This window comes from Heptranchias perlo, chromosome 28 (assembly GCF_035084215.1).
Source record: "Heptranchias perlo isolate sHepPer1 chromosome 28, sHepPer1.hap1, whole genome shotgun sequence".
In the NCBI taxonomy this organism is placed as follows: Eukaryota; Metazoa; Chordata; class Chondrichthyes; order Hexanchiformes; family Hexanchidae; genus Heptranchias; species Heptranchias perlo.
Genome location: NC_090352.1, coordinates 3,284,060 through 3,311,961, shown reverse-complemented (window position 1 = coordinate 3,311,961; position 27,902 = coordinate 3,284,060). Strand labels below are relative to the sequence as shown.

General features: G+C 49.3%; 1 protein-coding gene across 5 annotated transcripts in view; it reads right to left on the bottom strand.

Moving 5' to 3' along the window:
• The window catches only part of camkk1a (calcium/calmodulin-dependent protein kinase kinase 1, alpha a), a 242,381-nt gene that overhangs the window by 15,073 nt on the left and 199,406 nt on the right, over positions 1–27,902 (bottom strand). For all 5 annotated transcript variants that reach the window (XM_068007926.1, XM_068007925.1, XM_068007923.1 and 2 more), the window contains 2 exons: positions 23,194–23,322; positions 20,830–20,933 (listed from right to left, as the gene is read on the bottom strand). In XM_068007926.1, coding sequence (XP_067864027.1) covers positions 20,830–20,933; positions 23,194–23,322 — 233 coding nt within the window. The remainder of the gene's footprint in view (positions 1–20,829; positions 20,934–23,193; positions 23,323–27,902) is intronic.

Below are 27,902 nucleotides of genomic sequence, written 5' to 3'. Positions count from 1 at the left end.
GGAAGTCACGCTCAAACCGTACAGAACTCTGGTCAGCTCACACCTTGAGCACTCAAGGGAAATGTTCAAACACTGGAGGCAGTGCAGAGAAGATCCATAAGCGGACCCCTATGGGGTGGACTATAGGGATGGATGGGCTGAAGGGCCTTCCTCGTCTGTAACTATCTTGTGGTCTTGTGAAATTGAACTGTATTATTATTACATCTTTTGCTTTCGCTCCTGCTTGTAGCAATGATAACAACAACTTGCATTTATATAGCGCCTTAATGCAGTAAAACATCCCAAGGCACTTCACAGGAGCGATTATCAAACAATATTTGACACCGAGCCACATAAGGAGATATTAGGATGGGTGAGCAAAAGCTTGGTCAAAGAGGTAGGTTTTAAGGAGTATCTTAAAGAAGAGAGAAGTGAAGAGGTGGAGAGATTTAGGGTGGGAATTCCAGAGCTGAAGGCACAGCCGCCAATGGTGGAGCAAAGAAAATCAGGGATGTGCAAGAGGCCAGAATTGGAGGAGCACAGAGATCTCGGAGGGTTGTAGGGCAGGAGGAGGTTACAGAGATAGGGCGGGGCGAGGCCATGGAGGGATTTGAAAACATGGATGAGACTTTAAAAATCAAGACATTGCCAAACCAGGAGCCAATGTAGGTCAGCGAGCACAGGGGTGATGGGTGAACAGGACTTGGTGCGAGTTAGGATATAGGCAGCAGAGTTTTAGATGAGCTCAAAGTTATAGAGGGTGCAAGGTGAGAGGCCGATCAAGAGAGCATTGGAATAGTCGAGTCTAGAAGCAACAAAGGCACGGATGAGGGTTTTAGCAGCAGATGAGCTGAGGCAGGGTCGGAGACGGGTGATGTTACGGAGGTGGAAGTAGGCGATCTTGGTGCTGGAGCGGATATGGGGTCGGAAGCTCATCTCAGGGTCAAATAGGACGCCAAGGTTGCAAACGGTCTGGTTCAGCCTGAGACGGTGACCAGGGAGAGGGATGGAGTCGGTGGCGAGGGAACAGAGTTTATGGCGGGGACCAAAGCCAATGGCTTTGGTCTTCCCAACATTTAGTTGGAGGAAATTTCCGCTCATCCAGTACTGGATGTCGGACAAGCAGCGTGATGGAAGGAGCATCACCACAGTATCAGGACATGGTTTTAGTAAACAATGTGTTCACCTGTCACTTTCTTCCACTTCAGGAAGTTGAGAACTGTTTTTTTTTCACCAATTCTTTCTCCCTTCCCCCACCTTTCCTGAAAGTATCTACTCTTTGTTGGGATCTCCCCCAAGTGGTCATTAATCATGAATGGTGGCAAATGATTGGACTGTGGGGGTATGGTGGTGTAGTGGTTATGTTACTGGATTGGTTAATCCAGAGAATAGGGGGTAGATTTGGACTTTGTGCAATAGTGTAGAACGGGTGACAGCGAATCGGCAGCCTGTTTACATCTCTCCCTGTTTTCACTTCCATTGACTTCAGTAGAAATAAAAATCGGAAGAGATGTGAAACGGGCTTCTGATTCGCTGTCACCTGTTTTTACACCTTCGCACAAAGTCGAAATACCCGCATGAGTTCAAATCCCACCAGGGCAGTTTGCGAAGTTGAATTAATTTTTAAAATTTGGAAATTGAAAAGCTGGTGTCAGTAAAAGTGACCATGAAGCTGTCGGATTGTCATAAAAACCCAACTGATTCACTAATGTCCTTTAGGGAAGGAAACCAGCCGTCTTTACCTGGTCTGGCCTATATGTGACTCCAGTCCCGCACATAAGGAGATATTAGGACAGGTGACCAAAAGCTTGGTCAAAGAGGTAGATTTTAAGGAGTGTCTTAAAGGAGGAGAGAGAGAGAGGGGGGTAGAGAGGATTAGGGAAGGAATTCCAGAGCTTAAGGCCTCGGCAGCTGAAGGCACGGCCGCCAATAGAGGGGCGAAGGAAACTGGGGATGCACAAGTCAGCAGGTATATTAGCTCCATTCCGCTCTGGACTTTGCCCTCCCTCTCCTGCCTCCTTTCCCTTTGGATATGTTCCTGGCCTGCTGTTGATGCTCTAAGACACAACACCAGCATCAAGTTTCCCTGAGGAGGAAAAGGACATTCACTGCGGGTGCTTTAAATTCCGAGATGAGTTCAAGACATCAGACACTTCCTTTGGAACAGGAACAGGAACAGACAAGTAATAGGTGAACATTCAGGATGTAGCTCTACAACCAGGGTGATGGAAGAGTGACTCTGGTAACGTGAGGCCTAAGACCTTCGGGGAGGCTGTCCAACACCACAGTAGTCCTTCAGGGCACTTCTATTGACTTAACCTTAACCCACCCATTCCCTCAAAGCATTTACCAGTCAAGAGGGAAGCTTTGTGCTTTCATGCCCTCTCATGACTGCAGGAATGTGACTCTCAGCCAGCAGTACAAGATGCACACTGCCAGCTGTAAAACACTCTCGGCAGTTTAACTGCAGACTAAGGGAGGACAATCTTTAAATCAAGTATTTCTGTGGCCTACTTGCCCTTTCAATGGTGTAACCTTCCAGGTTGTAAACTGCCCGTGATCTATCGTGTGTGTAAGTGTGAGAATCTCTGCTCATGAGGATGAGATATGTCAAGATTCTGAAGTACTTTTAATTGAAGATCCAGGAGCCCAGAATCCATTAGCCACTCCCAGTATCTATGGTGTTAAATTTGTTTTCCTAGACAAACATGTAGAACCTGACAGAACTCGATCGACAAGTCTGCCGCTAGTCTATGGAAATCAGGTTCAACCGCATAAACACTAGACTTAGGCTCCTGGACACAGGTCTCCGGGAATCTGAATTAAAAGGACCAATGTAATAGTGTCTTACAATGTACTTAAAGCGTGAATGAAACATTCTCAGTGTGTGGAAGTGTGGTTAGAAAAATTGGTGCTTTCAATCACCCCCACACCAAGTCACACACCATCCCGACTTGGACATATATTGGCCGTTCCTTCATCGTCGCTGCGTCAAAATCCTGGAACTCCCTTCCTAACAGCACTGTGGGAGAACCGTCACCACACGGACTGCAGCGGTTCAAGAAGGCGGCTCACCACCACCTTCTCAAGGGGCAACTAGGGATGGGCAATAAATGCCGGTCTCGTCAGTGATGCCCACATGCCAAGAATAAATATAAAGAGAAACAAAGTGCGGGGGCTGCAATATGCAGCGGAAGTCGGATAACAGGTAGCAATCCCCTCACATCTGCATGTTGTAGTGTCACCTCATGTACCTGTAGGATGTTTTTTGAGCAAGCTACATGCCAGCCAAAATGAGGGGCCAGAATCTGAGAACGGAGCAAGTCGTGTCGGTGATAGGGGAGTTAGCATCCATCTAACTGGAGGTTTCAGCAGATCCAACATCTGTTTAGCTGGGTGTACCCCTCACAAATGAATGATAGTGTCTCAGCACCAATATAGAATGAATGATAGTGTCTCAGCACCAATATAGAATGAATGATAGTGTCTCAGCACCAATATAGAATGAATGATAGTGTCTCGGCACCAATATCAACATTCACACATTCCTGACTAATCTCTCTTATCACCTCTTTTTCTGATCTCCTGTCACCGCGGCTTGTTGTAGTTTTTAATTGTTCTAGATTTTTTAAATCTGAGAGAAGTTTTCTGTGGTTTTCTTCCGCTATCTCTAACCCTTAGGGTCTCTCCTTTCGTACACCTTTACTTCTACACACTATATACTCATTCGTACCCTATTTAGCAAGAAAGACTTGCATTTATATAGCGCCTTTCACAACCTCAGTACATCTCAAAGTACTTTTTGAAGTTGTAATGTAGGAAACGCGGCAGCAAATTTGTGCACAGCAAGGTCCTATAAACAGTAATGAATTAATGACCGGATAATCTGTTTTAGTGATGTTGGTTGAGGGCCATATGTTGGCCCCGGGAAACTGGGAGAACTCCCAAGCACTTATTTGAATAGTGCCATGGGATCGCTTATGACCACCTGAGAGGGCAGACAGGGCCTCAATTTAATATCTTATCCAAAAGACAGCACATCTGACAGTGCGACACTCGCTCAGTACTGCCTGTCCAATCAGTGCAACACTCTTCCAGTACTGACCCTCCAACAGTGCAGCGCTCCCTCAGTGCTGCCCCTCTGACAGTGCAGCACTCCCTCAGAACTGCCCCTCTGACAGTGCAGCACTCCCTCAGTGCTGCCCCTCCGACAGTGCAGCGCTCCCTCAGTACTGCCCCTCTGACAGTGCAGCACTCCCTCAGTACTGCCCCTCTGACAGTGCCGCATTGCCTCAGAACTGCCCCTCCGACAGTGCAGCACTCCCTCAGTACTGACCCTCCGACAATGCAGCACTCCCTCAGTACTGACCCTCCGACAGTGCGGCGCTCCCTCAGTACTGTCCCTCTGATGGTGCCACACTCCCTCAGTACTGACCCTCCGACAGTGCAACACTCCCTCAGTACTGCCCCTCTGACAGTGCAGCACTCCCTCAGTGCTGCCCCTCCGACAATGCAGCACTCCCTCAGTACTGCCCCTCTGACAGTGCCGCATTGCCTCAGAACTGCCCCTCCGACAGTGCAGCTCTCCCTCAGTACTGACCCTCCGACAGTGCAGCACTCCCTCAGTACTGACCCTCCGACAATGCAGCACTCCCTCAGTACTGACCCTCCGACAGTGCAATGCTCCCTCATTACTGTCCCTCTGATGGTGCCACACTCCCTCAGTACTGACCCTCCGACAGTGCCACACTCCCTCAGGACTGACCCTCCAACAGTGCCGCACTCCCTCAGTACTGACCCTCTGACAGTGCCGCACTCCCTCAGTACTGACCCTCCAACAGTGCCGCACTCCCTCAGTACTGACCCTCTGACAGTGCAACACTCCCTCAGGACTGACCCTCCAACAGTGCCGCACTCCCTCAGTACTGACCCTCCGACAGTACAACACTCCCTCAGTACTGACCCTCCGACAGTGCAACACTCCCTCAGTACTGACCCTCCGACAGTACAGCATTCCCTCAGTACTGACCCTCCAACAGTACAGCACTCCCTCAGTACTGACCCTCCGACAGTGCCGCACTCCCTCAGTACTGACCCTCCGACAGTGCAACACTCCCTCAGTACTGACCCTCCGACAGTGCCGCACTCCCTCAGTACTGACCCTCTGACAGTACAGCACTCCCTCAGTACTGACCCTCCGACAGTGCAACACTCCCTCAGTACTGACCCTCCGACAGTGCCGCACTCCCTCAGTACTGACCCTCTGACAGTACAGCACTCCCTCAGTACTGACCCTCCGACAGTGCAACACTCCCTCAGTACTGACCCTCCGACAGTGCCGCACTCCCTCGGTACTGTCCCTCCGACAGTGCAACACTCCCTCAGTACTGACCCTCTGACAGTACAGCACTCCCTCAGTACTGACCCTCCGACAGTGCAACACTCCCTCAGTACTGACCCTCCAACAGTGCCGCACTCCCTCAGTACTGACCCTCTGACAGTGCAACACTCCCTCAGTACTGTCCCTCCGACAGTGCAACACTCCCTCAGTACTGACCCTCCGACAGTGCAACACTCCCTCAGTACTGACCCTCTGACAGTGCCGCACTCCCTCAGTACTGACCCTCCAACAGTGCCGCACTCCCTCAGTACTGACCCTCTGACAGTGCAGCGCTCCCTCAGTACTGACCCTCCGACAGTGCCGCACTCCCTCAGTACTGACCCTCCGACAGTACAACACTCCCTCAGTACTGACCCTCCGACAGTGCCGCACTCCCTCAGTACTGACCCTCCGACAGTGCAGCGCTCCCTCAGTACTGCCCCTCTGACAGTGCAACACTCCCTCCGTACTGACCCTCAGACAGTGCAACACTCCCTCAGTACTGACCCTCCAACAGTGCCGCACTCCCTCAGTACTGACCCTCTGACAGTGCCGCACTCCCTCAGTACTGACCCTCTGACAGTGCAACACTCCCTCAGTACTGACCCTCCGACAGTGCAACACTCCCTCAGTACTGACCCTCCGACAGTGCAACACTCCCTCAGTACTGACCCTCCGACAGTGCAACACTCCCTCAGTACTGACCCTCCAACAGTGCCGCACTCCCTCAGTACTGACCCTCCGACAGTGCAACACTCCCTCAGTACTGACCCTCTGACAGTGCCGCACTCCCTCAGTACTGACCCTCCGACAGTGCAACACTCCCTCAGTACTGCACTGATATATTATATTATTTTATTCATGTTTGTAGCTTCACCCTGCGAACCATTTTCTCAAATTTTTCTTACCTCCTTGAGGCCCATAGCTCCAAAAACGCCTTTCCTGAAATCTGAGATCTTTATTTAGTAACCTTGTACTCACAGTATCGCATCTAATTGCATTATGATCACTGTTTGCTTATCTCTCAATTTTCCAATTAAATAAAGCTTTTTCCTGGCCTCTCTTCCAGCAGACGGTGTCAAGGGGTAGACCTGTGTTAGCTCCATTTACTCATCCCCCCTATTTAATTATGATAATCAGGATGCCCCATAATTATCATGCTCTCCTTCCCTGATGCCCATTTTGTTTCTTCAGATAATTCCATGCTAATTTTCTCCTCTAGAACACTGTTGCTGAGCTGTTCAGTACCACACTGATCTGCTAAAGTGTGTCATCCTGCATGGAGAGTTATTTCAAAACCAGCTGGTTAAGGGCAAGCAGGGAACAATAAATAGAAAGAATCTAGTCTTCCACCCTTCATAAACCGAAGCTCATCCAAACCTCCACTGCCCGTATCCTAACTTGCACCAAGTCCCGTTCACCCATCACCCCTGTGCTCGTTGACTCACATTGGCTCCCAGTCCACCAATGCCTCCATTTTAAAATTCTCATCCTTGTGTTTCAAATCCCTCCATGGCCTCGACCCTCCCTATCTCTGTAACTTCCTCCAGCCCCACGACCCTCCGAGATCTCTGCATTCCTCTACGACTTTCGATAAATCTGCTTTTAACGTCACCTTTTATGATTCAAACTCTCTCCAGATACTTATGCCCAAACACTGCTTCTAAAGACAAGCCTTCACCATCTGTCAACAGAAACACGATCGTATATGCAAAGTAATCTAGAATAGCCGGACAGAGGACAAATAATGAACCTTTCTCACCATGAAATGATGTGGCATCTCACTCTACCCTCCTGATTTCCCTGACTAATGGGCAAATAGCATTCTGACAGGCCATATGTCTCAGGCTAAAATCTACAAGTCAAGTTTATTAAGGAGTAAGATTATCAGAAGCAAGATTGAACTGGGCAGATTTTATCTAGATTATAACACATTGTGTAACTTTCAGTAATCCCTTTCAAAACAATTAAAGTGAAGAGAGCTTTAGCGATTCTCTGAAGCATTTTAAACAGCTCATATCCTTGCCAAAGCATTATTATGTGGGAGAGACAACTCACGGACTCCTTCCTTAACCTCCGCCCACACAGTAGTGAGGACTGGTGAATTAGTAAAATCATGCTGTACTTAAACCCAGTGTCAGGGAGCTTCTGGCTACAGGATGGTCAATCAAAGTAGACCTCATAGGTACTCAGGCGGTCCCCTCTCTCGGAAGTCTGTCTCCAACCATTCATCCACTCTGGGATAAAGTGGAGATGTACGGCCAGTACACAAGACTCCCTTTTGTGACCGACATTGCAACTCCAGTCTCTTCAAAGCCCTGGAGTAATAGAGAATGAAATAATTTGGCTGTGAGTCTTCTCTCACTTGCTAACCAATAACCTGAGGGAACTTCCAATCCTTACAGCTGGCCCCAATGTCACATAGCCACTCAAACGTAGTTAGACATCAGAGAAGAAACAGAACCCAAAGTCACATTGTTTACATAGACAGGACCCACTGATGTCGGAATCCTCTTCATCTGAACTGAACACAACCTCTAAGGTATAAACAAAACCTTCCTCAAAGGTACTCATTGACTTGTGGCCAGGAGAGATGCTTCTTTGCTGATAGAAATGACACAAACTATTTCTTGCTGAGAGTTTTAACAACACTTTCTTTTTCTTGTGTAAAGTGTAACAAAGTCATATTGTAAGATTTTCACTTTTCCTTGCCTCGTGTAAGTTTAAATTCCACCTCTACTCACTCATAGAATCGTAGGTTACAGCACGGAAGGAGGCCATTCGGCCCATCGAGTTCACACCAGGTCTATGCAAGAGCAATCCAGCTAGTCCCACTCCCCCGCCCTATCCCCGTAGCCCTGCGAATTTTTTCCTTTCAAGTACTTATCCAGTTCCCTTTTGAAGGCCATGATTGAATCTGCCTCCACCACCCCCTCGGGCAGTGCATTCCAAATCATAACCACTCGCTGTGTAAAACATTTTTTCCTCATGTTACCTTTGGTTCTTTTGCCAATCACCTTAAAGCTCAATCTGAGCTTGCTCCTTCCACCGTCACTACTCCTGCTCTTCGTCAAGACAGGGAGTGTCATGGCAGCAGGACTGCTCCCAGAATTCTCAGTGCTTATGAAAGTGGCCTATTCCCTTTCCTGGAGCTCATCGTGCCAAGATCAGCCAGCCCTTGAAGCTTTCCCTGCCATTCCAAAAACAAGGCTACCAAGAGGCAGCAAAAGGGTGGAAATGGAGGAAAGATAAACAGAAGCAGCAATGGAAGAGCAAATAGAGCGTAGAGGTAATGAGTGAGGTATGGGGATCGGTTTGATCAATGCAGATAGAAGTGCAGTTTAAGCACTATATTGAGCGGGTAGGGTCAGAGTGAGAGGCAGGTTTGAAGTTGACAGCAGGAAGGCAGGAGCAAGATTGACCTGGATGGATCGTATTGTAAAATGCCCAGAAGTGCTCCCTGTTCCTCTGAAGCACGTCAAGCTTTGGGATGTGTGAAGAAACATAGGAACAGGAGTAGGCCACTCAGCCCATCGAGCCTGTTCTGCCATTCAATCAAATCATGGCTGATTTGCACCTCAACTCCATTTACCTGCCTTTGATCCATGTCCCTTGATACCCATTCCTAAATGGCCTGGCTCTAATTTTAAGATTATGCCCCCTTGTTCTGGATTTCCCCACCGCAGGAGTCAGTGGTGGAGGGAGGGTGAAAATTAGCACGGACCCAGCAAACCCCTGCATCATTACAGGCACATCTCGAGCACCAGCCCACCCACATAAGCCAGAAACTCCAGCCCCTGCTACCATTCAGTGGGGGGGGGTGGACCCAGTTCCACCACCTGAGAAATTATTTTCTGACCCCTTTGAAAAAAAATCACCTCATCTTCCCTGGCCTGGCCACATGCACCCTTCAGCTGGCCGGTACACCTCACTTGAGAGGTATGGTGGTGAACGATAGTAATCCAGAGGCCCCAACTAATAATCCAGAGAACATGTGTTCGTATCCCACCGTGAATTTGAATTGAGTTTAAAAAACCTGGAAATAAAAAGCTGGTATTAATAAAAGTGAAGCTGTCAGATTGTCGTAAAAATCCAACTGTCCTTAAGGGAAGGAAACCTGCTGTCCTTACCCAGTCTGGCCTAGTTGTGGCTCTAGACCTTTGCACTATATCCATGCAAATAATTAATGGAGACTCTTAATGTGTCAAGGCCTTGGAGAAGGTGCAGAGGAGATTTTACTAGAATGGTACCAGGGATGAGGGGCTTCAGTTATGTGGAGAGACTGGAGAAGCTGGGATTGTTCTCCTTCGAGCAGGGAAGGTTAAGGAGAGATTTGATCGAGGTGATCAAGATCATGAAGGGTTTTGATAGAGTAAATAAGGAGAAACCATTACCACTGGCAGGAGGGTCAGAAACCAGAGGTCACAGATTTAAAGTTTCTGTCACATTTCACATCATCGCCCAGAGTTAATACTAACCCCATGGTCTTTGCTGATTTTGTAACTCACATTTCCATCATCTTAATTCCCTCAGGGCAACTAGGGATGGACTTGCCAGTGCTCCAGCATTCCAAGAGCAAAGCAATAAAAATATGAAGATTCTGAAGGCCCTTTTAATTGAGGTTTTGGGAGTGCAACAAATAAAATAAAACTCTGTGAAGAGACCACGGAGTTATTTGCAAAATACAAGTGGTGATTAAGCACTAATAAGATAAAGGAATTTGATACAGAGGGGGGGAGATTTTGACTTTAGTGTAAGACGGGTGATAGCGAATCGGCAACCCGTTTTACACTATCGCACAAGGTCAAAATCTAGCCCAGAGAAACCATTTCCTCTGGTGGGGGAGTCCAGAACAAGGGGGCATAACCTTAAAATTAGAGCTAGGCCGTTCAGGGGTGCTGTCAGGAAACACTTTTTCACACAAAGGGGAGTGGGAATCTGCAACGCACTCCCCCAAAAGGCTGTGGATGCTGGGGGTCAATTGAAATTGCAAGATTGAGAGTGATAGATTTTTATTGGGTAAGGGTATCGGGGGATAGGGAGCAAAGGTGGGTAAATGGAGTTCATGTACAGATCGGCCATGATCTAACTGAATGGCAGAAGAGGCTCGAGGGGTTGAATGGCCTCCTCCTGTTCCTATGTTCGGTGATGGAAATGTGAGTTACAAAATCAGCAAAGACCATGGGGTTAGTATTAACTCTGGGCGATGATGTGGAATGTGACAAAAACGTTAAATCCGTGCCCTCTGGTTTCTGACCCTCCTGCCAGTGGTAACGGTTTCTCCTTGTTTATTCTATCAAAACCCTTCATGATTTTGAACACCTCTATCAAATCTCCCCTTAACCTTCCCTGCTCGAAGGAGAACAATCCCAGCTTCTCCAGTCTCTCCACATAACTGAAGTCCCTCATCCCTGGTACCATTCTAGTAAATCTCCTCTGCACCTTCTCCCAGGCCTTGACACGTTAAGGGTCGCCATGATTTATTTGCAAGGATATAGTCAAAGGTCTCCACTTACACTGTAAATAGTCCTGCTCCCGCCCGTGGTATGCCAATAAAGTGACCTCCCTCTGACCCCATAAACTCTGGTGGGGGTCAGCGTATTGGGGGCTGCTAGCGGCACTTACACTGGGATGGATGGGCTGTGGGTTACAGAGAGAGGCAGCGAGCGAGGGAGAGAGGGAGGGAAAGGGGAGAGGTCACAGGGGAGGACACAGAAATGTGGGGAGAAAAATCAGGGGAGAGGACAGAAGAAACATGGAGGACGGAGAAGAATTGGAGGAAGAGAGTGGGAAAGCTCGGAGAGAGAAAGGCAGAGATTGGAGGAGAGAGAGATTGAGAGATCCCATAACCTCCTCTCCAATATATCCATATCCCGAAAAGACTTCCACTACTCTCAAATCCCAAAAACCCACTTTACTTCAGCCACACCTCAGCACTCACCTCCTCTCTCACACTCACACACATCGCTCTCACACACCCTCCACCCTGTCCCCACCCTCTCCATCCCACTATTATCATTTACCACTAATAGTGAAAGTGTTGCATTTCTTTAGCACCTTTCATGACCTCAGGGCCTCCCAAAGTGCTTCACAACCAAGGAAGGGCTTTTGAAGTGTTGTATTGCAGGAAACATGGCGGCCAATTTGTGCACAGCAAGATCCCACAAGCAGCAATGAGATAAATGACCAGATAATCTGTTTTAGTGATGTTGGTTGAGGGATAAATATTGGCCAGGATACTGGGAGAACTCCCCTGCTCTTCTTCGAACTAGCACGATGGGATCTTTTGCGCCCACTTGAAAGGGCATACGGGGCCTCGGTTTAACATCTCATCTGAAAGGCAGCACCTCCGACAGTGCAGCACTCCCTCAATTGTGCACGGAAGAGTCAGCCTAGATTATATGCTCAAGGCTCTGGAGTAGGACTTGAACCCACGACCTTCTGACTCAGAGGTGAGAGTGCTACCGACTGAGCCAAGGCTGACACCGTGCCAAAATTTTCCACCATTTCCCACACTCTGCTACTCCCACTCTGAGTGCCCATCCCACCAGACTGCAACACCCCCGTTCCACAAAATTCAACACCCCCCCACCACTAAACCCAACACCACCACCCCAGTTTCACCAAATCCTGCGTCACCCTCCCCCAGAATAACTAAACCCACATGCCCTCCCAAAAACCCCATTATTACTGTACACTTCCTACCTACTTAGAACTGACAACATCTTCCCATCACCTTTCTGTGTAAGGCAGGGGTTTAAAAGAAGGTTACAGACAAACACTGAACGCACAGTTTAAGGAAAATATAAGAATAATCATGACCACTCATTCTGGTTTTCATGGAAAAATTATTTGTTCCTGAATTTAACCTGCAAGACACTGCCATAAGTCCCGGAATCCCATGCAAGAGATTTTTCCACAATTACTCAATGGCCCTGATAATCCATTGGGATAGAATTTTTGCCGGGACGGGGAGGGGTTTCCGATCTCCCACTGTAACTTCGATGGAAGATCGATGGAAACCAGAGAGAAACAACAGACAGGAGACCTCCGCGGAAGTTCGAGGCGATGGTTTATTGAACAGCATATCACTCCCACTGTTATAAAATGACCCACCCTCCGACTCGCTACGAGCAACGGCATGGGACATCTGCTGGTTATATAGTAAATATGGTAATTTGAAACTAGCTCTGTAAATATTCTATTTCCTTGAAGCTACTTTATAACTATTTTAACTAAATTCTCACCTGTTTACGATTAATGAAGATCCCACTATATTTAATGATCTCCTGAGTGCAAAGTTCAGTGAGATCAAAGGTCCAACTGTCTCACATGTAGAGAGATGGCATAAAAGTGTCGTGTTTGCAGTCTTTAGTAAAGTGATGAAGATGTGGGCCAGGGAGCTCCAATTTGGACCAATTACAGTTTGCTGTTCTAAGTCAGTGTTGTCCAATACGTTAGCCACTAGCCACATGTGGCTAATTGAGACTCCAGATGTGGCTAATTGCAATTCTGATTACTGAATAAAAAATGAGTAATAGACACTGTCATCAGGCATGAGGTCTCTACGTTCATATTCGCAGGGCGCCTGCATGTGAACTTTAACCTTTTTGTGCGTTTGTTGTAAAATGGTGAAATGAAAAGCAGAGTGTGTGAGCGTATTTTGATCATTGTGAGAGTTTTACTTCCTCGGTTACTGAATGGTGGTAGATGTTTGTTAAGTAAAGCAAGAGGAGCTTAGAGTCCCCAACAGACAACAGCGACCATTCTTCGGACAACAACCAAGGAAAGGGGGGGAAACCCCACCTTCATCAAAGGAAGAGGCAAAATGCGACGGTGACCAGCGACACCGACAATGCGCCCCAACTCCAGGAACCTGGGAGCAGCAACACTCAGGTCCAGGGCACCAGGAGCAGCGATGTGCCCAGCACATCCCAACTCCGGGAAGCCGGGAGCAGCAACGCAGAGAGCGAGGTCCCCCAACTCCAGACAACCAGGAGCAGCACGACAGAGGTGGAGAGTGAATCATCGGCGACGGACCTGGTTGTGGATCTCAAGGACACACCACCCCACGAGACCCCGCCGTCGACCCTTGAGCGAAGACCCTCCCCCAATGGAGGACGGGTCTCCTTCTTCAGCCCAAGGACCGTCCAGAAGTTTCTGCACACCACACAAATGCAGAATCTGGACCCAGGGTCCCAAATGGACAGTAAAGTAGACCCCGGGCAGATGCAATATTAAGACCTGAATGTTTTGTTTCCTTTTTTATTTTAAAATGGATTTAAAAATTGGATTCATAAATGTGCGTAGCATCAAATCGACTACGCGATGTGCCCTGACCCTGGACTACCTGTCCAGGGTCAAGAAGGACCTGCTGTTCTTGCAGGAGTGCGGGATCCTGCACCTCAGCAACTATCGGCAGTGGTCACGCACGTGGACTCACGGGCAGTATTCAGGTCAGGAGGCAACGATACTCGTTCCTCGGGCCTGGGGATTCTGCTGCGAGGAGGTCACTTTTTTTTTATTCGTTCATGGGATGTGGGCGTCGCTGGCGAGGCCGGCATTTATTGCTCATCCCTAATTGCCTTTGGGAAGGTGGTGGTGAGCCGCCTTCTTGAACCGCTGCATCACTGAGGTTAAGGAGGTGGTGGGGGGCCGCCTGCTCGTAGCAGACGTTCTGTACAAGCACGCCCCGCTCCGGCTGATCAATGGGCATGCCCTGACCCTCAGGAGCGAGCGGGTGGAGATCTTCCAGCATCTCCCAATACTGCTGGCGGCCTCCAGACCGATCGTTCTCACTGGAGACTTCAACTGCACCATCGATGCGGCTGGACGATCCAGCAGGGACGGTGGTATACTGGACACCACGTCCAAACTCCTGATAGAGGCGGTGAAAGACACAAAGCTTCTCAACGTCTTCAGCAACCCTGCAGATGGAGCGCCGCAGAGATACACCTGGTCCAGACCAGACAGGTCCGTCCGTTCCAGGAGAGACTTCCTATTTGTGTCCCAGTGCTCAAGGTCAGATCCACCGATGTCCAGCCAGTGTTCTTCTCTGACCACTGCCTCCTACTGGTCGACTGTCAATTGCAGGAAGGCCAGAGAGTGGGCAGTGGGATATGGAAGCTGAACGTGAGACTGTTGACCCCGGAGAACATCGAGGAACTAAAGAGGGATTACACAGGTTGGAGAACGGTGAAACCGCTCTTCAACTCCACGGTGCTTTGGTGGGAAGCGATCAAGGCCAACATCAAGAGGTTCTTCAACCTCAAAGGCGTTCAGAAAGCGAGAGAGAAACAGAGGGAAGTGTATCCAGAAAATAATGCAGGATCTGCTCCAGCTGCAGTCGATGGAACTCCGAGAGGTGAAGGGCCAGCAAGCCTCGCTCTTCGCCTCCGAGGCCTCAAAGATCATCTTCCGGTCCAGAGTCCACTCCGTGGAGCAGGGCGAGAAGTGCTCGCACTTCTTCTTCCAGAGAGACCTCTGTGATCAGCAGCCTGAAGGAGGAAGACAGCTCGGTCACGTCTTCGCAGGTCGGCATACTGAATATCAGCAAATTCTTTTATGCCAGGCTGTACAACGCGAAGCCCACAGACAGCATGGCCTCCCAGTCCTCTATCATGGAAGTCTTTGGGGACAGCAAGTGGTGAGCATGGATCGGCCACTGACCTTGGACAGCTGACAAAGGCCGTCCGGTCCTTGGAAAAGAGGAGAACTCCCGGAAGTGATGGTTTATCGGTCGAGTGTACTCGGCTCTGTGGGACTGGATAGGCCCAGACCTACTGGAAGTGTATGAGGTATGCTTCTGGCAGGCAGCATGTCAGAGTCCATGAGGAAAGGCATCATTACCCTCATCTACAAGCAGAAGGGGGAGAGGGAAGAAATCAAAAATTGGCGACCCATTTCCTTCCTAAATGTCGACGACAAGATTCTGTCTGAGGCCATCACCAACATGCTCAAGCCTGCTCTGCAGCGGGTGATCCACCCTGATTAGACCTGTACTGTACCCGGCAGGAGGATCTCTGATAGCCTTCCGCCGCTCAGGGACGTGATTGCCTACATGCAGGACAGGGGGGTGAACACCTGCCTCATCAGCCAGGACAGAATATCCCAGATGTACATGATGGAAGTGCTCTCCAAAATGGGTTTTGGGGGGGGGGAATCTGCGATTGGATCCGACTGTTCTACGCGGACATCCATAGCGCAGTCCTAATCAACGGGTGGGAGTTGGAGAGCTTTCCCATCAGAACTTGAGTCAGGCAGGGCTGTCCTGCCTGACTGTTCATATGTTGTATCGAGCCGTTGTATCGCGGTCCTGTTCGTATGTTGTATCGAGCCGTTTGCTGCGTCCATCAGGAAGGACGCAGGTATCGGGGGGGGTGATGACCCCGGGCAGCGGAGGGTCTCAGGTGAAGGCCTCCCTGTACATGGATGATGTCACCGTCTTCTGCTCCGATCAGCTGTCAATCCACACACTGATGGGCATCTGCGACCGTTTTGAGCTGGCCTTGGGGGCCAGAGTTAACCGAAGCAAAAGCAAGGCCATGTTCTTTGGCACGTGGGAGGCCAGGTCCTTTGTCCCCTTAATCATCAGGTCCGACTACCTGAAGGTACTGGGGATCTGGCCTGCACAAAGATTTGGGAGGAGTGGATCGCCAAGGCCTAACAAAAGCTTGGTATGTGGGTGGGGGCGATCCCTCGTCATAACCGGCAGGATCCTGATGATAATGTGTGTAGTTTATTTTATTCGTTCATGGGATGTGGGCGTCACTGGCGAGGCCGGCATTTACTGCCCATCCCTAATTGCCCTTGAGAAGGTGGTGGTGAGCCGCCTTCTTGAACCGCTGCAGTCCGTGTGGTGACGGTTCTCCCACAGTGCTGTTAGGAAGGGAGTTCCAGGATTTTGACCCAGCGACAATGAAGGAACGGCGATATATTTCCAAGTCGGGATGGTGTGTGACTTGGAGGGGAACGTGCAGGTGGTGTTGTTCCCATGCGCCTGCTGCCCTTGTCCTTCTAGGTGGTAGAGGTCGTGGGTTTGGGAGGTGCTGTCGAAGAAGCCTTGGCGAGTTGCTGCAGTGCATCCTGTGGATGGTACACACTGCAGCCACTGTGCGCCGGTGGTGAAGGGAGTGAATGTTTAGGGTGGTGGATGGGGTACCAATCAAGCGGGCTGCTTTGTCCTGGATGGCGTCGAGCTTCTTGAGTGTTGTTGGAGCTGCACTCATCCAGGCAAGTGGAGAGTATTCCATCACACTCCTGACTTGTGCCTTGCAGATGGTGGAAAGGCTTTGGGGAGTCAGGAGGTGAGTCACTCGCCGCAGAATACCCAGCCTCTGACCTGCTCTTGTAGCCACAGTATTTATATGGCTGGTCCAGTTCAGTTTTTGGTCAATGGTGACCCCCAGGGTGTTGATTGTGGGGGATTTGGCGATGGTAATGCCGTTGAATGTCAAGGGGGGTGGTTAGACACTCTCTTGTTGGAGATGGTCATTGCCTGGCATTTGTCTGGTACAAATGTTACTTGCCACTTATCAGCCCAAGCCTGGATGTTGTCCAGGTCTTGCTGCATGCGGGCACAGACTGCTTCATTATCTGAGGGGTTGCGAATGGAACTGAACACCGTGCAATCATCAGCGAACATCCCCATTTCTGACCTTATGATGGAGGGAAGGTCATTGATGAAGCAGCTGAAGATGGTTGGGCCTAGGACACTGCCCTGAGGAACTCCTGCAGCAATGTCCTGGGGCTGAGATGATTGGTCTCCAACAACCACTACCATCTTCCTTTGAGCTAGGTATGACTCCAATCACTGGAGAGTTTTCCCCCTGATTCCCATTGACTTCAATTTTACTCGGGCTCCTTGGTGCCACACTCGGTGAAATGCTGCCTTGATGTCAAGGGCAGTCACTCTCACCTCACCTCTGGAATTCAGCTCTTTTGTTCATGTTTGGACCAAGGCTGTAATGAGGTCTGGAGCCGAGTGGTCCTGGCGGAACCCAAACTGAGCATCGGTGAGCAGGTTATTGGTGAGTAAGTGCCGCTTGATAGCACTGTCGATGACACCTTCCATCACTTTGCTGATGATTGAGAGTAGACTGATGGGGCGGTAATTGGCCGGATTGGATTTGTCCTGCTTTTTGTGGACAGGACATACCTGGACAATTTTCCACATTGTCGGGTAGATGCTAGTGTTGTAGCTGTACTGGAACAGCTTGGCTAGAGGCGCAGCTAATGCCCGTGGTGTTGCTCTATGTGGCCAGGGTCTGGCCCATTCCCCACAACTCCGCCGTCATAATCACCCGAGCTATCTTCCACATAGTCTGGAGGTCCAAGGCAGCACAGGTCTGCAGGTTCACACGTACAAGCCCCCAGACAAAGTGGGGGGAAGAGCGTCCCCAATGCTGCTGTGTGTGTGGCTGCCTCAGGATGTGTGTTGAGCCCCATTGCGCAAACACCAAGTGTCACTACGTGCTGAGTTTCTACCTGTGCAACAGACTGAGAAGGCTGGGTCTGTCCACGCTAGCCAAGCAGGTGCAGGATATCTCGTCCAGCTGGACCGTCCCCCCAGGCCTGTCCCAGGTGGAGAAGTTCCTGAGGAGGAGCCCCTTCGACCACAAGGCCATCAGACACTGGTCAACACAAAACCTTCTTGGAGTCCTGCAAGGAACGGAGAGGGTGGACTCGATCGGTTTCTTTCCTGACCAGACGGTCGTTGCCACTTGGCAGAACGTCTCGTCGCCGGAACAGACCAACAGGCACCAGGATGAATCCTGGATGGTGGTGAGAAAGGCCCTCCCTGTGCGGTCCTTCCAACACGCACGGAACCTCAACACCACTGTGAGCTGCCCCCGAGGCTGTGGGGGGAGGAGACCGTCGTCCACTTCCTGATGGGCTGCCCCTTCCCGCAGAGGATGTGGAGAGAGATGCGTTGGTATCTGTGCTGATTCATCCCCAACAGTTCAGTAACACAGGACGCCGTGCTCTACGGGCTGTTCCCCGGGACGCGCACCGAGACAGATATCACCTGCGTCTGAAAGGCCATCAACTCGGTGAAGGAGGCCCTTTGGTCTGCCCGAAACCTGCTGGTCTACCAGCTGAAGGAGCTGTCCATGACCGAGTGTTGCTGACTGTCACACTGCAAGGTCCAGGAGTACGTGCTGCGGGACGCACTGAAGTTAGGTGCGGCCTACGCAAAGGCTCTATGGGGAAAGGCCACCGTGTAAGGCCACCCCACCTTGTATTGTACACTGTGAGTCATAAGAAATACTGTGTTTGAACTGTAATAATGAGATTGCTTTGTGTACGATCTGTAGTGTTTTGTTTTGAATTGTACTGGTTTGGAATTGTGATATTTACTTTGAACAGTGTGTACCTTTAAATTCTATGAAATAAAGCATATTTTGAAATTTAAAAAGAGATGTTTGTTAAGTAAATATCCACATGTGAAGTACATTTCCCTGTAGTATGTGAATGATGTTTTCTACTAAAATTAGTGAATGGCTAAAACAGTGTCGCCATAGCAACACCTGTGGCCAGTCAGTGATTTCTACTGGACAACGTGGATATGCAGCCAGGCCATTGGGTGACCCCATCACCCCTCCCCCACCACCAGACCCCATCACCCCTCCCCCACCACCAGACCCCATCACCCCTCCCCCCACCACCAGACCCCATCACCCCTCCCCCCACCACCAGACCCCATCACCCCTCCCCCCCACCACCAGACCCCATCACCCCTCCCCCACCACCAGACCCCATCACCCCTCCCCCCACCACACCCCATCACCCCTCCCCCACCACCAGACCCCATCACCCCTCCCCCCACCACCAGACCCCATCACCCCTCCCCCCACCACCAGACCCCATCACCCCTCCCCCCCACCACACCCCATCACCCCTCCCCCACCACCAGACCCCATCACCCCTCCCCCACCACCAGACCCCATCACCCCTCCTCCCCACCCACCAGACCCCATCACCCCTCCCCCCCCAACAGACCCCATCACCCCTCCCCCCCACCACACCCCACTCCAAGATTTCCATGACAACAGACTCACCGTCCAGCATGCAAATGCACTGCCTTAAAAGTAACTTAATTTACAGACCTTTTTCGAGAAAAACAAATGTTAATAAAATGGGAAGCACGAAGAAACAAACAACAAAAACAAGGCAGCTTTGCTGGACAACTCCTGGGCTAACCAATCACGTAGCTCAGTGGAAAGACCTGCATTCCATCCAATCTATACGGGATCCAGCCCTGAGATTCTTTTTCCAATGTGAACATTAATTTACTCTTTAAAAGCACTTGCCCAGGATAGTCCACTTTAACTGTGTGTTTGCTTACAGTGGCCTCCTGTCCAAAAACCTCGGGAAGGATATATCGGCCTTGGAGGAGAGTCACCAGAATGACAGAGAGGCTTAAAAGCTTAATTTATGAGGACAAGTTGGTTAAACGTGGCTTGTATTCCCTTGAACGCAGAAGATTGTGGGGTGATCTAATCGAGGTATCTAAAATGATTAAGGGATTCGATAGGGTAAATACAGAGAAACAATCTCCTCTGGTTGAAGAATCCAGAACAAGGAGGCTTAATCTTAAAATTTAGATCCAGGCCATTCAGGAGTGAAATCAGGAAGCACTTTTTCTCACAAAGGCTAGTGGAAATCTGGAACTCTCTCCCCAAAAGGCTGCGGACGCTGAGAGTCAATTAAAATGTTCAAGACTGAGAGCGATAGATTTTTGTTGGGTAAAGGTATCAAGTGATTTGATCAAAGGCGGGTAAATGGAGTTGAGATACAGATCAGCCATGATCTAACTGAACAGGCTCGAGGGGCTGAATGGCCTCCTTCTGTTCCTAACAGATGCAACACAACAGAGGAGTCAAACTAAATAACATGATAGTTAGAAGCATTTGTTCAGTGCTGCTGCCATTGCCTTATATGGGCTAGTCTTTCGTCAGTTTTAGGACCTCCCCCAGCATTCCTTCAGCAGGCACCTGTTGACTTGCATTTCTATAACTCTTTTCTTGACCTCAGGACGTCCCAAAGCGCTTTAGAGCCAATGAAATACTTTTGAAATGTTGTCACCGTTGTAATGAAGGAAACGTGGCAGCCAATTTGCACACAGCAAGATCCCACAAACAGCAATGAGATAATGATCAGATAATCTGTTTTAGTGATGTTGGTTGAGCGATAAATATTGGCCAGGAGACCGGAAAGAACTCCCCCGCTCTTCTTCGAATAGTGCCATGGGATCTTTTACGTCCACCTGAGAGGGAAGACGGGGGCCTCGGTTTAACGTCTCATCCGAAAGACACACCTCCGACAGTGCAGGACTCCTTGAGTACTGCACTGAAGTGTCAGCCTGGATTATGGGCTCAAATCTCTGGAGTTGGATAGCAGCAAAGGGTCGTACTTAATTTCAGACCAGCATTTACACCAGTACACAGGCTCAAGGCCGAAACACTCACATGAGAAGGTTTCCGGGTGCAGACATGGATCTCCCCTCTTTCCTGCTCTGAAACTCAAAGGGGTTTCCAAAGGAACGTTTCCTTAACATGGCCTTCACCAGGATCTATGGAAGGAGAGATGACACTTCAGGTGCTGTTCTAACAAGGTTGAATTTGGCACAGTGAATTAGATATTGCTATTTGGCAACTGGCTTCTAGTGGCAGGATCATTCATAACCCTACACTGGAACTCAGTAAAGCTACATGATCTGATAGAGCCCAGTGCCATCTAGTCACTTCGCAGTTCTACGCCTTCAGTGAGAATCGTACCTCAAATTAAGATTGTTTCCCTGGATCTCCCGGCACTGCTGCAAACATCGCGCTCCTACATTCTCTCCGCCAGAGTATGCACCTGTACCACTAGGGGTTCATCTCACACCTGCCTTGCAGTAGAGGCCGGAAAATCCAGCACGACTTACTCAATCTGCAAGGGTTCCGGGTGCCCATCGCTTAACCCCTCCCCCCTCAAGAAAAACCTTTGCAAAACGTCCAATAACCACTTTCGTAAAGGGGCTGCATTAAAATACGTTACAGAACATTACCCAGGGATCTGTAGGGGTCCAGGCTGTGATGGTGGCCTGGACACCCCCACTATGAGGCCCACTTGAGCCCTTCAGGAGCCGAGCACACTTCCCACTCGACGTCGTGGCCTCTAACCTCACACTGGGTCCTGTGAGGCCGGGGACCCTGGAAATCCCAGCGTAGGGAGTCTCCGCCCTGGGCCCCATGCCCTCGGATGCAGGCGCCCTGGTAAGGCCTGCTTATTAGGCCCTGTTGACGCGCCAGTGGAACCCTGGGGCCTGGCGTATCTGAGTTGTGGTGGAATTTGAGGCCTTTCCAGGCGACTCCCAGCAGGGGTTTGCTGGGAGAGGTGAGGAATTTTGGCGCCTGAGGTTGTTCACCTCAATGCCAGTAAACGGGAACTTTACAGTCTGGTGTCGCAACATGGAGTGACAGACCCTGGGCTGGTGGCTACAGTTAATCCAACAATGAGTCACTAAGCTCAGCTCGCTGGTCCAACAAGGGCACAGAGTGGAGATCAGCAGGAAGAGAGAGAACATTTCAGACACTGAGACTGGAATCGCACCGTCCACCTGCCGTCTCATCCAGGCACAGCAATGGGTTTCTTTTCCAAATTAGGTGATGGGCAAAATCGTACAAAATCAGAACAGAAGGAGCAAATTTATGGAATGCCCAACATGTTACTTAATTTTGTTCTTTTATTTAAATATTGTTTCATTCTCACATTGTTCACATTGCTAACCGTGGATTGAAAATGATTTTACTGACACTTAAACCCCGATTTTAATCGAACCCACCGGCAGGATTGAGGCGGGTTTGGGTCAGGCGCCCATTTTACGTCCCGCTCGATTTTATGCTTCATTGAAGTCAACGGAGAGTAAAATCGGGCGATGTGTAAAACAGGCATCTTAACCAAGGCGGATTAGGTTAAAATCGGGGCTCTAGGCCCAGGGCCTATCTGTCCTGGGATATATTTTGCAAATTATCTGCAGTGCAGGGGCTGGATTCTCCTCTTCAGAGTGGACATCCAGACGGGTGGGATTTCTGGCCACTCCCTCGACTCGACCTCAGCCCTGACCCATTTCCCTGGGTCGGAGGTTATCCAATATGTACTGTGGGCCACCGGCAGGTTTCCTGCTGCCAAGAGGGAGCTCGCCAGTGCCCGGATGCAAAATCCCGTCGATGCTACTGTGGCAACCAGGTGAGGTGGCCGGGCATTTAAAGGGGCACAGGAGTCCTGAAGACCGCGGTGTACGCCAGAAGGTAAGTTGGAGGCAGATTGGAGGGAGAGGAGGCCGCAACAGGGCCCTCACCCTCCGCTGGGGAACCTTAGGGCTGTTAGCGCCGCTTCCCAGAGCCTAACACCATCGTCTACATGGTGGTCCTGGGAAGTGGAGGTAACTGGAGCAGACACCAGGGACATGGTCCCGTCTCCCGCGCAGGAGGCAGCAGTGGGCCCAACCGGCAGAATGTGCCTCATTCTCCGCTGCTGTCCCACCCCACCCTGAATGGGATGGCGGAGGAGAATCTACCAGGAGAAGCTTAGGCCACCACTGGTGGCAGAAGTGCAGTACTGCAACACCCTAGCTCCATTTATATTCCATTGGCCCATTGGACAGATCCTATCAATAGATCTGTGCCCCTGAAACATGCAGATGTCACACCTCAGACTAATGGAAGTTTGGAACCTTTCTGTTAACAAGTGTAACTGTAAGGATAAGGTGAAGAAAAATTAACATCTTGCTCCTGTGGGCCACATTAATCTTTCCATGTCTCTTTATTAAAAATGAAAGGTTTTCTTACCACAGTCGAGAGGCTGGAGATTAACTTGACTGAGTTCATCACCTCCTCCTCGGTGACTTCCACCACACTGCAGTGTTCCTCCTCCAGTGGCAGGGGATCAGTCCCGTCCCTCGTCACCCACTGATGCAACTGCACATCAACCACAGATTAACACACAAGCTTCTTAGAATTTAGTTGTTCAAAGACCTGTTTCTGGTAATGAAAGACCTGCCTCCTTCAGTGTCCTTAAATCTGGACAAATGGGGAAATCATTTCAAAAGTGTTTCAAATGGAGCTTTTTTGGTGAAGATTACAAGAGATGGCCAAGCATGTGTTGCGTTCAACCAAACACTACATGGGCGATTTTAACCCTATCTGCCGGTGGGATCGGGTCAACAGAGGGGAGGGGGGCGCAGTTCAAATCAGCTGGTTGACTTACCCTCCGATGTCCCACCATCTTCCAGTTTTCCTGCTCTCCTGAACAGGCGGCAAAGGCAGCTGCCTGAAGCTGGCTGGGTCCTTCTTTAAATATGCAGATTGGGGTCCAATGATATCATTGGGACCCGACTGCAATTTTAACTCTGGCCTGAGTGGGGAAACTGCTGCAACTTTCCCGCCCGGTGGGCAGCGCGACGAGCGTCCGGGATCAGAAGAGGCCCAAACTCCTTTTACTTCTCTTGTGGGACCCGGTCAGCTGCCGAAACCACAGGTAAGAGCAACAACTGGACGCCCATGATACCCTCTCCATTCCTGCGACTTACCTTCTTGGCATGAATAAAGCATAAAGATTTCAGCAGCAGTGAGGTAAGGCGAGGGTAGAGAGGGGCTGAGGTAAGGGTGGAAGTGGGCGATGTTGGAGAGGTGGAAGCAAGCTGCCTTAATGATGCCTAGGATATGGGGTTTGAAGCTCGGTTTGGAATGGAACAGGACACTGAGGTGGCGCACTGTTTAGTACAGTCTGAGCAAGCAGCCAGGAGAGGGGTGGAGTTAGCACTTAGGGTGCAGAGATTTTTGGTGAGAGCAAAATAAGATGCTTTAGTCTTCCAGATGTTCAATTGGAGAATGTACTGACCCATCCACGACTTTGACAACACGGGGGTGGTGGTGGAATCAAGGGTAGTGGTGAAGAGTACAGCTGGGAGTCATCTGCATGTATATAGAAACTGATCCCATGTCTGCAGATAATGTCCCTGAGGGGCAACGTGTAAGTGAGGAAAATAAGTGGCTGTGAGGGGCAAGAAGAGAGGTCATTGCTGAATATGTATTGGTTATCTAGGTACAGGGAGGAGTGAAGCCATTCAAGGGTCATCCCCAGAGACGGGACACAGATAGAACGTGAAGCACCATGGGGAGGAAAAGACACCATAGTTGTATTCACAGTGGATGTGGTTGGTGAGTTTGATGGGGGTAGTCCAGCTGCTGTGGGCAGGGCAGAAGGCAGATTGAAGGACTTCACAAAAGGTTTGGGAGAGGTGAGGTAGGAACTGGGTAGTGATGGTGTGTATGAGGGCTTTGAAAGGGAAAGGGAAATTAGAAATGGGATGTTAATTGGAGGGGGTGAAGAGAAAAGGTCAAGGTTTTTGAGGAGAGGTGATGACAGCACACTAGAAAGAGAAAGGAGTGGTGCATGTACAATGATGATGAGCATTGGGGCAAGGTGGTGTCGTTGATTGGTTGGGAGTTGGTTGAGGAGATGATTGCGAGAGCAGGAGGTGTGCCTAGTCAAAGCTAACGGAGAAGTTACAGAAAGATATGCTAGTTTGTCCCTCTTTTGCCCTCCCTGGTGTCATCTGGTTTTGTTATATCCCCTCTCCCTTTTGCTACACTTGAAGTCTCCTTTATCTACACTTAACATCAATGCTCATCAACTTTGCTGGTTTTTTAATTGTTGATTTTCAGGATGTGGGCATCACTGGCAAGGCCGGCATTTATTGGCCATTCCTAGGTGCCCTGAGAAGATTGTGGTGGGTCTTCTTCGTGAAACACCTTGTAACAGTTTGACATAACTGAGGGGTTGCTAGGACACTTCAGAGGGCAGTTAATAGTCAGCTAAATTGGTGTGTGACTGGACTTACATGTAGGCCAGACTGGGTAAGGATGGCAGGTTTCCTTCTCTAAAGGACATTAGTGAACCAGTAGGGTTTTTTACGACAATCTGAAAGCTTCATGGTCAATTTTGCTGATACCAGCTTTTCATTTTGAGATTTTTAAAAACGGAATTCAAATTCTCAAACTGCCATGGTGGGATTTGAACTAAAAGTCTCTGGATTACTCGCCCAGTAACACGACCACTACTCTACAATACCTCTACCTTGCCTGTCCCTTCCCTCTACCGTACAAGTTTAAATCTTCCCCTACTTTCCAATTAATCCTCTCTGCAAGGACATTTGGTTTAATCCCTGTATGACTAGCAATTCCTCTGCAGAATCTTGCAGAAGGCTGACACCATGGCCATATCCTTCTGATGCTGAACAGAATGGGCCCTGGTACTGATGACAGCATCCTCATCAAGCCCACTGGTCTGTCTGGCTTTTGACTGTACCAGGACCAGCAGCAGGAAATGGGCATTCTCGGCAGCCTGACAAGGATCATTCTATCAGGTCAGCATAAGTTTTATCGAACATCAAGGCTGCCGAAGATGATGGAAAGTCGTAGTTTCTTACAAATTTCCAATCTTTGACCAATTTTTCCAGCCATCTATCCATCTCTTTTCCGTACTAGACTAAGGAAGTCTTACTACAATCGTACAGAGCTTTGGTGAGACCTCACCTGGAGTACGGTGTACAGTTTTGGTCTCCTTATCTAAGGAAGGATATACTTGCCTTAGAGGCGGTGCAACAAAGGTTCATTAGATTAATTCCTGGGGTGAGAGGGTTGTCCTATGAGGAGAGGTTGAGTAGAATGGGCCTATACTCTCTGGAGTTTAGAAGAATGAGAGGTGATCTCATTGAAATATATAAGATTCTGGGTGGGCTTAACAGGGTAGATGCTGAGAGGTTGTTTCCCCTGGCTGGAGAGTCTAGAACTAGGGGGCATAGTCGCAGGATATGGGGTCGGCCATCTAAGACTGAGATGAGGAGGAATTTCTTCACTCAGAGGGTTGTGAATCTTTGGAATTCTCTACCCCAGGGGGCTGTGGATGCTGAGTCATTGAGTATATTCAAGGCTGAGATAGATAGATTTTTGGAATCTAGGGGAATCAAGGGATATGGGGATCGGGCTGGAAAGTGGAGTTGGGGTTGAAGATCAGCCATGATCTAATTGGATGGCGGAGCAGGCTCGAGGAGCCATATGGTCTACTCCTGCTCCTATTTCTTATTTCTTAACAAGACATTGAATACTTGCAACAGAAGAGAACTTGTTGGCCCATGAGTAAGTGGGATGATATCAAGGACAATCTTTTTCAATTGAGTTAAGGAGGAAAGAACTCGGTAACACATAGATGATAATGGATACCTGAAGGAGAATTACAAGGCAGCAATCCACTCGGTGTGTGCAGATCACACCATAAACTCCAGGAACAAGGACTGACCAGTTTACGCACACTAATGGGACCCAGAGGAAGCAAGAACCTGCATTTAAAGAGCCCCGTTCACATCTTTGAGACATCCCAAAATGCTTCACAGCCAACGAGTTAGATCTGAAGTACAGTCACTATCCTTATGGAGGCTAACGCAGAAAACAGTTCGCGCACAACAAGGTCCCACAGACAGTGATAAGATAAATAACCAGATAATCCATTTTGGGCGGTGTTGGTTGAGGGATAAAGTTTATTGACTCAGCCTTCTCTATCCTGAAGAGGATGCACCATTTTCTGCCTGTTGTCTCATTTTGTCTAAAGCTGTGTGAACCCCTTTAGTTGGGGACTTGTTTTTCTCATTGGGAAGGTGGTGTCATCAGCAAAGAGAATGAAGTCACTTTTGATAACATCTACCAGGGCCATTGACAAAGACAAGCAAACAGACAAGGGTCCTGCATGTTCCCCGAAAGAGCAATGCGTTGATCTTTTTCCAAGAAGAAAAATGTCCCTTGTATCCGCTGACGCGATTGCTCATTAAGTTCAACAGCTCCTCGTGTATGTCACACAAGAGGGCAGCTCCTCAGTTAGTCTGCGGTGCCACTCCTGATCGAGGCCTGGTGTCAGGCACCAAGACAATCACTCTATTTCTGGGCCATGTGACTTGAGGGGGTAATTTTCAATGCCTGTGGGCTAATCTGGCAGAGCATATCCCCCACCCCATGTAGAACCCACCCAAGCTTCTTCCTATTGAAACCAAGATTGCCGCCCAGGTAGTGAAGGTGAAATTTCCCCTCTGAGCATCACAGGTCAATTGATTTTCTCTGAAGCCGTTTGATGGCCAGCTGTTAGGCTGTTGTGGTTGAAACACTGTGAGAACATTTTGTTAATTATGGCTTGCGGGAGCTTTGAAAGGATGGGCAGTGGGCGGTTTATAGTTACTAACAATCTGACCTTGATCATTTCTTGCCAACGGACGTGGGTTTTGCTTGTTTCTGCTGAAATAACTGGATGCAGAATGGTTTTGCTTAATGTAAATGATCTGATAAATGGGAGGTTGCACCCACGTATCCCAACTAAACTGATAGACATTTTTTGTATCTAATACTAATGGTAACAATACAGAAGTAAAATACTGTCAGTGAATAACTCTTCCATCACTAACTCCAACTGAAGTAATTCAGGGTGTTATCATTTTAAAATTGTGTGGTTA